This window comes from Sinocyclocheilus rhinocerous, unplaced genomic scaffold (genome assembly GCF_001515625.1).
Source record: "Sinocyclocheilus rhinocerous isolate Xijiao unplaced genomic scaffold, SAMN03320098_v1.1 scaffold2194, whole genome shotgun sequence".
In the NCBI taxonomy this organism is placed as follows: domain Eukaryota; kingdom Metazoa; phylum Chordata; class Actinopteri; order Cypriniformes; family Cyprinidae; genus Sinocyclocheilus; species Sinocyclocheilus rhinocerous.
This window is the reverse complement of record NW_015652304.1, coordinates 1,520,812-1,532,535: the sequence shown is the minus strand read 5'-3', so window position 1 is coordinate 1,532,535 and position 11,724 is coordinate 1,520,812. Positions and strand designations below refer to the sequence as shown.

Here is an 11,724-nt window from a genome sequence, read left to right as displayed (position 1 = left end):
AAAACATACTTACAGTAGCTGATTCAGAAGAGCCAGATTGTCATAGCAAAGTAGGGATTGACCCTTTTTTTTTTTTTTTTTAGAAATAGCCTTTGTGCACAGCCTGCCTTGTACTCTTCTAGGTTAAAAAAACTGTCGTCCATAAAATGCTTTGCACAAATTCGAACATCTGGGTTGTGCTGTTCTGTTGTAAATAAATCTTAACCAATGATTCCTAATTGCATCTACTTCCAGAAAGCCAAATAAAGTGCTTTTGCTTTAGCACTGAAATACAGCGTCTCCCTGACATGGCTGCATCAACACGACTGCTGTTCCTGAAACCACGCCTTCTTTCTTTGTGTGCACATTTGGGCTGCATTATGCTAATATTTCCACATAGTGACCTAGATATGTGGGGGCGTGTTAGAACGAGTTTTTTTTTGGTAGGTGTGTCTGACTCTTAACTTTTATAAAGAATATCTCTTTGGATTTGAGACTTTAGTCTTTGCAACTTTACAGATCTTCTTTATGCACCAAGAGCTTGTAACACTCCAAAGAGAAAGGACAAATTGAAATCGCATCATATGACCCCTTTAATGGAAACTGAAATCTGCTGCAGTGTCAAGTATTGGTTTGAGTGGGGCTATAGTGGGGATTACTGAACTTAAATCTGGTGGGAAAAACTCAAGTGGAATAAGATATGTTCATTGTGTCTGTGAGAACAAGTAAGAGTGTAACAGAGATGGTATGAGGAAAATGAGAGAAGATATAATCTAGGGAACATCCTAGTATAATAGTTTGGAACCATCAGACTCTGAGAGAGGAGAGAAGTAAAGAGTTGCATGTGAGTCATGTACGTTACTATGTGTGTCTAGAGCAGACAACTGGTTTCTACCTTGTCAGTGGAAAAAAAGACATAACCAGTCAGAGAGGTAGGGGAGAAAGTGGAAGCAGACAAAGTATAGAGGAGAATTTAGTGAAGACTTTCTGGGTGTTAGCGGCACTGTGTGGTATAGGTTGTTTATCTGATTCTCCAAATATTACATGGTTACACAACAAAGAGGGAACATAAAGCTCAATTTCAACAAGCAGAGTTGAAGAACTGAAATGACATGACTGGGTTAATCAACAGTAACAGGAATCAGAGGGTGTCATTTTCCTAACATTAACGGCACTGCAGTGGAAAATGATCAGATGGTTCAGGTTGCTCTGCTTGCATATCCACTGACCTGACCCCACAAAACCATAGCCATTCTAAAACACTGCACTTTCTAAGAGTCCTAAAAACAGCGGCCCCCGGAAGAGCATATTGACTTGGGTCCCCCTTAAAATCACGTTCGGGGGTGGGATGAGTTGTACTACTATGTCTGTGGTCTCATATATAAATGTCTAGTGTTTTGCATATTCCAAGACTATACTATGAGAGGATCTGCAAAAGTTAATACAAACACCCACAATGAGTTCACAATTTCAAACATTGAAAAGGTTCAGCACAATTCCTCTCAGACTACTTCATGGACAAGATAAGATAGTCATATAGTAAGCATTGACATTCTTACAGCTCTTCACTGGCTGACTCTGCACTATTCTTTTGTAAACTGCTTCAAATCTCAGCTCCTGTTTATACCTGTAATTAAGGTTTTGGTCAGCCTGATCACAAGTGGACAACATGTTTTGAAATTGTCCACTTTTAACTACATTTAGAGATACATTGCTGCATAGTGTAAATGCTCATGTGGTCAAATGCTTTCGAACAACTGTGATCCAGCAGGTTAGACCACATTACATGTGCAACAAACAACAGATCTCCATGGTTGAAGAGCTAGAAAAAACAATGGAGACAATCCAAAGGAAACTTGTGGACCTAGCATTAGATAGTAATACTTGTTGCAAGATAATGTCAATATAATAGATCTACGTGTTTCAGCTACAGTCTTCTTCAGGGAAGGCTGTGTAGCCGAAACATGTAATCACTTTTAATAACTTGAATGACTTAGCCCAGTTAATCAAAGGCTTTTATCTTTACTACACCGGTGCCTTGCAGTATTTCATCTTTTCAACTATGTTTATGTTTTTTCATTATTTCCACCATTCAATTAATCTCATGCCTTTGTCTTGTGCACATTGGTGATTAATGGCTTATAATGGCTGGCTTGGGTGTTTTGGTTCACATTACTTGAGTCCAGTTGTATAACGCTGGCAGGAATTTGAGCAGCCTCTGGGGTCGCAGATGGGTGCTGTTGGTGTGCGTATACTCATGGAAACACTCAAGTGTTCGAATTTTCTTTGTCATCCACCAGACTCCCTTTAGTAATCTCCATGACTTAAATATTGCCTTACTGCTGTATATTTATAGTAAATGTTCTCCATTGCTGTATTTTGTAGGTAAGAGTGACGATTAAGAAATTTGTTGTAATGGTCTTAATGACTTGCCTCAGGGATATATTCAGTTCGACTGTTGACATCAATGGCATTCTTACACCAATGTACTGGTTGTTTGGTTTAATTTTCTTTTGACAACTGTTAAGATTCTCTCAGATTTGAAAGGTACCTTCTTCCAAATGCTGTTATCGGATTTCTCGACTGGTATTCAGTGGGATTTAGATCTAGACACACTTGTGGCCTCTTTACACCAGTCTTACATTGTTTTGAACTGTTAATGGATGTTTCTGAAGTGCTTAGGTTCTTCTACCATTGTTTGAGTAAAAGACGACTGATATGTGTTGACATTACCACAGAACTGAATTCTCTGATATAGGGTGCCTTGTGTTTGTATATGGCACCAGCATTTTAAAGAGCACTGAAATAAGCTAAAGGTCATAAGTAAATTACCCTAAACAAAAATCTAAACACCTAGGAATTATTAAAAAGACTGCACTGTCTTGATGTGGCAAGCAATGAGTGGCACTGTATATTGGTACAAAATTTGCATTTGGTCAATCCAATGACAAGTGGTCAAGTAAGACACATTACCGTTTACACCTGGGCCCGATTGCATGAAAACCCTTTGACTTAAAGGGATAGTTCACCCAAAAATGAAAATTCAAAAAATTAGATATCACAAACTAAGATAGTTTTGATGAAATCCAAGAGCTTTCTGACCCTGCATAGACAGCAACGCAACTACCAAAGTCAAGGTACAATACCTCAGAATGTCAGCTCTCGTGAATGGCGGCGGAGACTGACACGGAAGAGAAGAATTGTCGAACAAGTCATTACTTTTGTTTTCCTTGCGCACAAAAAGTATTCTCGTAGCTTCATAAAATTAAGGTTGAACCACTGATGTCACGTGGACTATTTTAACAATGTCCTAACTACGTTTCTGGACCTTGAACGTGATAGTTGCATTGCTGTCTATGCAGGGTCAGAAAGCTCTCAGATTTCATAAAAAATATCTTAATTTGTGTTCTGAAGATGAACAAAGGTCTTACAGGTTTGGAACAACATGAGGTTGAGTAATTAATGACAGAATTTCATTTTTGGGTGAACTATCCCTTTAAGTCAAAGGGTTTTCATACAATCGGGCCCAGGTGTAAACGGTAATGTGTCTTACTTGACCACTTGTCATTGGATTGACCAAATGCAAATTTTGTACCAATATACAGTGCCACTCATTGCTTGCCACATCAAGACAGTGCAGTCTTTTTAATAATAGGTGTTTAGATTTTTGTTTAGGGTCATTTACCTATGACCGTTTAGCTTTTTTCAATGCTCTTTAAAATGCTGGTGCCATGTACAAACACAAAGCACCCTATGCCAGAGTCTTCAGTTCTGTGGTAATTTCAAAACATATCAGTCTCCACTTCCTCAAACAATGGTAGAAGAACCTAAGCACTTCAGAAACACCCATTAACAGTTCAAAACAATGGAAGACTGATGTAAAGAGGCCACAAATGTGTCTAGATCTAAATCCCACTGAATACCATTTGAGAAATCAGATAACAGCATTTGGAAGAAGGTACCTTTCAAATCTGAGAGAATCTAACAGTTGTCAAAAGAAAATTAAACCAAACAACCAGTACATTGGTGTAAGAATGCCATTAATGTCAACAGTCAAACTGCCTAAAGCTGTTGCCAAACATTAAATCTAGGGTCCCAGGATATCTGTGTAATAAACTTAGATTCAGTATTTTTTTTAGTTTACATTTTGTTTACTGCAAACAAAAGAAATTAATCAAACATGGTTTAAGATCTGCGTTCTGTTCTTATGTGAATGCCCCCTAACAAACGCATATCATCAATGTGTGTTAAACATAACCCTAAATTAACCCCACACCACTGACAGCTTTGAAAGACCTTGTGTAACAGGATTAGGTACAATTTGTTTGTTACATAAAACAGAATCTGTAGCATGCTGTTCATTACCACAGAAAAAAAAGCAAAGCTTCTGTTCACAAAAACAAATGCAAAAGCCATATAGCTACAATTTTACCATTACAAAATATTGGTATACATTTTTTTTTGTTGCCAAACAGGTCACTTGTTATAAATCATTCTATATAATATCATATTATATAAGTATACTTAAGCAGTCTTCCCACAGAAGTCATTCTCACAAAGCTTAAAGGTGCACTCACAGTGATTTGGATGTTGCCCTAAATGTCAGTCGTTAGAATGTGTGAATGTAGCATCACACAGAAGTTTTTAAAAACCTAAAGTAAGTTTTCTGAAGCTACAGTGTATATTATTTTAACCATACTTTTCAAAAGTACTATTTATATGTCAATGAGATAATGAATACTGAGTGTGCCTTTGACTATTCATGATAAGTGAAATTTGCAAAATTACTGCAACAAAATATAGGGTCTTTAAAGATTAGGGGAATGTGTTTAGCATAACCTGAAGTAAGGTCAAAGAAATGTCTACAAATATTTACATGCATAAAAACAATCATTTACAGCTTTGTCACATGAAAGAAAAATTCAACAATTACAAGGCCTTAGAAAGGGAAACAGAATTATCTTTATTTATAAACAAGCAAAACTAGACTTGGACAAAAATTTTTACTGATGTCAAAATATGTTTTGCATCCCCACTTATACAAAATAAGAAATACAATTTGTACAAAAAAAATTTTTTTAGCTAATAGCTAACTAACATACTTTCCTAATCACAGCAGGAGTGTGTTCTTGAATCACCTTTTAGCAAAGACAGTTCAAATTACATGAATAACTCTAGGATTAATAAATTCTGCTTTACTCTAAATTGGTCATTATAATGGTTCATATAGGTCCCTTTGGTTTGTGAATGCTTACTGTGTCAACACCTACTTTGAATAAGAATTTGAATTGCTTATCCAAAAATTGGAAAATACAAATGAGAATTTTTGGGGAAACATTTTTATATACAACAAATGCAACATACATGAGACAACAGCATTCATTTGGTACATCCGAGGATCCAAACGCTACAGAAGTACAACACTCAAAAACTAAAAAAAAAAGTGTGTTAATTACTATGAACATTCTGAGAATTCTGATTTACATTATATCTTCATTGTGGACACTCTTCTAATTATCAAGTTATTAGGAAGGCTATTGTCCAGGCATTCCAAGCAGAATTCTAATCTTAACATCATACTATTCAATAACCTACTTGAGTATTCGGTGCTTCCAACTTTGTTGCAACTATGTGGGGAGGGCTCTTTTCTTTTCCAAAAGGACAGTGCTGGTTTGCATGAAGACCTAAATGCCTTTGGGGTTCGTCAACCATTTATTTTCAAAAGTATGACATTAATCAGTCCTTTTGCTGCAATTACAAGACTCCACTCTTCTGGGATGGAACACTGTCGCAGGGACTTGCTTCACAAGAGACACAAGAGAATCAAGAAGGTCAGGCAATAACATCAAGCAAAAAATTCTGGCTCACAGTCTGCATTCCCAATCCATCCCATAGGTACTCAGTAGTGGATCTGTGCATGCCATTCACTTTCTTCAACACCTGAAACAGTAAAGCATTGCTTTGTGCAAAGGGTCACTGCCCTGCTGGAATAGAAAAAGGGTCCTCGATGTTGAAACAAAATTGAAAGCACATAATATTCAATTTTAGAGTTGAGCATTTACATTTGTCTTCACTAAAATTGCTGGAATAGCCACACCTGTTCATTAGATAAGGATGTCTATATACTTTTGGCCATTTTGTGGAGCTCTACATCTCAGAACATTAAGTGGATTCATTCAGTACTTCCGATGACATGCCATTATTAGCATTTTTATCAGGCTTTTCAGCATCAGGATCTCCTTGTTGACTTTTGGAATCAACTACATTAGTCTCAGGAGGTTTTGTGTCATCATTTTCAGAGTCTCCTTTATGATGATATTCAAGATGGCGATCTAAAGCAGACAGAAATGTGAAGCGGCTTGGACAGAGAGGGCAACTGAGCAAAACCTTGCAGGGACGTCGCTTGTGGTAATACACGTGTCGCCGATAAACACTAAGAAGCCCAAAGACTCTACAACATTCTTTGCATTTGTACTTCATCCTTGGTTTGTAAGTTCCTTTATAAGGAGAACCAAGTAACAGGTCATCTGTCTTGGATGTGGGCTGATTTTCTTCAAGTTCTTCTGGTTTACCATCACTTTTTGTTTGTGTCGATGCTTTCGCAGGTTCCTGTTCACTGTTTTTATCCTCATGTTCTGTCTTTGACTCCCCAGGAGCCTTAGGTTGAAGCGCTGAATTGTGGTACATGGCCACATGCCTTGTGACATCACATCTTTGTGGAAAGTTTCTTCCACAATAAACACAGGCGTGCAGAGTTCCCTTATGGTAACGCATATGACGAGAGAGACTGCTTGAGTGTACAAACACACGATGGCAGAGTTTGCAGGAAAATATTTTACCACTAAAATTGGCTCTTTTCACACTTTTAGGTCTTCCTCTTATGCTTGGCCTTAGTGGATCAACTCGCAGCTTTTGCTGTTTTGTAACCATTTGTCGCATTACACCCTGGTACTGCTGTTTCATCTTAGCTGGTAAACCTGAAGAGTCCTTTACTTCAACCTCATCTGGATGCTGTGCTTTATGATGCTCTCTTAAATCTGAAATTTGGTTGAAAGGTTCCCCACACAGGCCACAACGACATTGCTCTTTAACTGAATTAATGCCATTTTTCTTACTTTCTTCGTCCGCAAGCATTTCCTGTTTTTGTTTTACCACACTGGATGGCCTGCTGACACGAGAATGACTGTTTAGGTGGCTTTGCAAGTCAGACAACCAAAAGAAGCGCAAGCCACAACTTTTGCAAGGATAAGACCTGTCCATGTTATTTCCTTGATTTTCCTTAGATCTACTCAAAGTCTTGGAACCAACAGATCCATGCCACTGTTTTTGATGTGACAGTACGGTCTCTTGTCTTAAGAATCGCTTTCCACAGTGTCCACAGCTATAAAAGCGTTCATGAGCATGGTTTTGAAGGTGGCTCTGCAGACTCTCCCGGTCATTAAACACCTTGCAGCACAGAGTGCATTTGAACCCCTGCTCGAGGGCACGGTACTGCTGATGCTGTTGTAAGCTCTTTGGGGTTTTGAACACTTGTCCACATCTTTCACACTTAAACCGAGTATACTCCTTCTCTGGTATCTTAGATGAAGTCAAGGCTTCTTGATTAGGGGGTTGGCACCATAATGACTTGGATGAAGGTTTTCCAAACAAGAACGTATAGTTAGACAACACAGATCGATCAACCACTGTGAGCATTCCGTTTTCATGGAGAGCGACCTCAATGGATGCATTGATACAACTACCATTACTAATGCTTAAACCATCAGAGGAAAATATGTCAGTAAGTCCATGAATGGCCATGTGTTCGACTAGTTTTGGGTATTGACTAAATCCTTCACCACACTCTGTGCAGATGAAGGCATCTCCTCCACCTAACTCTTGCATGTAGTCCATTGAGTAAGCCATCATGACAAAGCAAAATGTAGCCTCTTTTGAGGTATAAAGTTCAATCGTTTAGTAAACAGAGAACATGGTATATTATGTGAGATGTAAAAAAAAAAAAAATCAAAATATGATAACTTTGACTAGTAGAATTATTTTCTAGGAAATAATGTCCGTTAAATATCCAATCTCACTTCAGCTGCTATAAAACAAGGCTAAGTTTCTATATGCATTTAATAAAAAGCCACAACTGGTCACAGCGTTTCTAAAATGACAACTTCACCAACTTCAATAAAATAGAAAATTCCAAAAAGGATTAAAAATCTATCCTTAAAAGTCTTTGATTGTCAATTTAAACATCAATTCCCCAACTCTGTAGGAAAATGTGACATTTGAGCATAATACAATGATGTTAACCTCGTTATGTATGGCCTGCCTTGTTTCAGGTGCTGGCCCGCAATTCAGATATTGCCATCTGTAAAAAATAAATAAATAAATTAAAAAAAAAAGAGAGAGAAGAAAGACACAAATAAATTTGGCTGCAAGTGATGTTTTTTGCATTGTTAAAAAAAATTTTTTTTTCATAATTCATAATACGTATTACTTTTAAACAATCCACTTTGGTTTACGATTGTTGGGTAACGCAGCCCAGGGCAGCTATTAGATCAACATCTACATCAACTAAATGAGCCCCATGTACTACCATTGTGGTATCTGTGGTATAGTCTAGATGTAGATTTTCCATATTGTTGTGAATCTGACTCACACGCTCTCAATTAAGAGTAATTTGAGTACATTTTGACAATAATGTTAATTTTACTTATAAAAGAAACACTCTCTCAGATAATACTGTAAATTATGTAGGGAAATTTCTAACTTGGCACATTAAAAAAAAAAGTGAATCTTATAAATTAACAACAAGGCCCAAACTGTTTTATAGCTATTTATATAACCAATAATATACAACAGTAATATTTAAAAACGTTGTTTAAAACAGTATTCCTTATAGTGAAAGCAACACAATTTCTATGTTTTGGTATGTCTTTCAGTAATTTTCAGTATGTTTCACAAAGAGTGTGATATAAATATAAATGACTGAATCCAACACTTACACATTCTTAATGACAGCACAATAAACAGAATAAATATTTTTAACAAATTTACCATATTTTTTATTTATGAAAAATGAATTTATTGCAAAGACAACAAAATGTAAAGGATGGTAAACAAATGTTGAAGTAAAATGATGTAGGTAAGTGTAAATAAATGTAGAACAGCAGTGATTAACAAGCTGTTTGTATAAAATATTCAGTAAATATTCACAATTTTGCATGTGAGACCTACTGGTTATCTCGATCAAAATTCTTTGCCTATCAAATAACATTCTCTTTTAGCCCAAATGATAATAATTTTGCTATTGGTGTTTACATATCATTTGTCTGAAATTAATTTATGTTTTTCACACCACTATTGCTATGAAAGGGCCTTAAAGAAAGCTATTAGGGATTGTGCCACCAAAACGCAGAGCTGCCCTGGAGCCAACGGCCCTATTTATATGCACTTGAAGAAAATGGCTTATTTCGGGATTTTTGCAGTAAGCAGAGTTCTAAACCGTCACATAAATGCAAAAACTGTTTTCTTACGCCATTTAAGGAGGTAAGAGAAAGCAGTTTAACACCTGCCAAGTAAACAAATAAGCTGCAATGTTCACAACATACATATTGTGAATGTGAAAAATGAATAAGTAAATGTATGGAGAGCTAATGGTGTAGCATGTATTGACAGGGGTGTATTTTATAGGAACAGCGGTTTTGCACCTTAAACAGCTTTCTCACAAGCTATTTTCTGATGTGCATCAGTATGATCAGTGTCTATACAGCTGCCTCTTATGTAATGTACACAAATACTTTCCTGGATAGTAATTAAAACGTCAGATGAAATAGTAAAAACTAAATATACACCAAAATATACATACATCAACACACTGTGTATTAGGTGTTCTTCAAGTGTCGGAAATATCGTAACGACAGCACAAAACAAATAAATGACCATGCAATGTGCTTATTTACATATTAACATATTTTTTCTTACACAGGCATATTTAAGTGGGAAACTCAGAATTATAGATCATACACAAGTTGCCGAGTTGTGATGCTGGGAGGGGCGTGTTGATTTGAAACGTTGCAGAAACACTATAATATAATCCAATAAATCTATAATCAATATAGTGATCAGGCACAGGAAAGCAAGTCTGTAGTGAATGGTGCAATGTTAATAACTCTACTTTTACAGGTTGCTTTATGTAACAGTTAGTTTCTAATACCATGCATAAATAAGAGTTTCATTTTGAATTCAGATGTAGTTATTTGGGTTTGTTGTTCAAAATATAATATTTTTATTTTGTTGAGCCTACTTCTTTATGTTTCCGACTTGAATGTGTGATGAATGTTCCTGCACTGGTGCACTGGAAGGCACCATTTATTCTCAAGAATCGTAATATAAAATATCTAGCAAGTGTACAAAACAGGAAATCAGGAGTTTAACTTTTACTCACCGCAATCCTTATGTTTTAAAAGTGATTACTCCCCCTTTACCGTGGTCAGGATGAACACCCAGTATTTCTAAAGACTGACAAAAACAAGAAACCGACGTTAAAGCAGGTATGTATTGACAATGAATAACGGTCTGGTACATTTCCTTACTGTATTAACAATTTAAAAAATCGACAGACCTCTTACATAGTGACTAGAAATTAATTTCATGCACAGACAAAAAACACAACATAGTAGCACAGAATTAATATCATAAAGGGCTAAAAATCAATTATGGTTACATAATACACATCGATGCTGAAACGACATTATTATTACATGTATTAATTCAGCTCCTTTATTCAAAGCAGCTTACAAGTTGAACTTCTTAGGTATTGAGTAGCAATAAGGTTTTTTTTTAATATATTTTCTATGTTCTTGACATAGGGTTAAGGCATCGTGGTATCTTAATGAGCCCAGCGAACAAATCAGGCTGCTCATCGATCTCAAAAGGCATATGGTATCCTTAAAAACAACAACCACAAATACAATAAAGGTAAACTGGCGGTAAAATTACAAATCTATAACAACGGAAAAATTGTGGGAAAATTTACAGCAACGCGTAACAGACGCAACACCACATTACAAGCCTAAAACAACACGCTACGTTAGCAAAGTTGATTTACTTGTAGATTACATACTTGTTACGCTACATAGGCTAAGTAAAACCCAACCGGCAAGGTGTGCGGGATATACAACAACAAAAAAATCCGTGCTTTCATGAAACAGTATCTACAAATGAAACAGCCACATGTATCCGCGAATTACCTCGTCGATAGATGTCACTTCTGAAGAGGCTCAAACGCGGGTAACGTTAGCAACTTTCCGTCTCTTTTCTGTTTAGTGTGAAGCTGTAGAGCGAATTCTCTTGAGAATTCAACGTTTATCGTACATAGGTTTTGTTTTTTGACCGGTCAACTGAACTAATCGTAGTTTATCCAAAAAAAACCTCTAAATTCTCAAGAAAAGAAGGGGGTGAGAAAGAAAAAAAGAAAGCTTCCTTTTGGCAATTTTCTTCGCATGCGATTAGTTTTGCTGCATTACCGCCACCCATAGGAATGGAGGGTAGATGCCAGCTAATGGGAACACCGAATATGGGGAGGAAAATCTATAAATAATTGTTAATTCATTTGATATTCGATGCATGTACTACATAAAGCATGTAATCTGTTGCTTTGAGATAATTTGGCACTGCACTATGTAGGCTACTATGCACATTTGTCTGTCCTGGAACATTGTAGCAAGACGATTTTGCAATGTGAGGCTTTTTATT

General features: G+C 36.5%; 1 protein-coding gene across 1 annotated transcript; it reads right to left on the bottom strand.

Annotated features, from left to right (window-relative positions):
• Window positions 1-5,014: 5,014 nt before the first annotated feature.
• Window positions 5,015-11,501, bottom strand: LOC107714741 (zinc finger protein 43). Its single transcript, XM_016520701.1, has 3 exons — window positions 11,220-11,501; window positions 10,415-10,488; window positions 5,015-8,335 (listed from the first exon to the last, which is right to left on the bottom strand). The coding sequence occupies exon 3, from the start codon at window positions 7,885-7,887 to the stop codon at window positions 6,142-6,144; it is 1,746 nt and encodes a 581-aa protein (XP_016376187.1). The 5' UTR covers window positions 7,888-8,335; window positions 10,415-10,488; window positions 11,220-11,501; the 3' UTR covers window positions 5,015-6,141.
• Window positions 11,502-11,724: the final 223 nt, after the last annotated feature.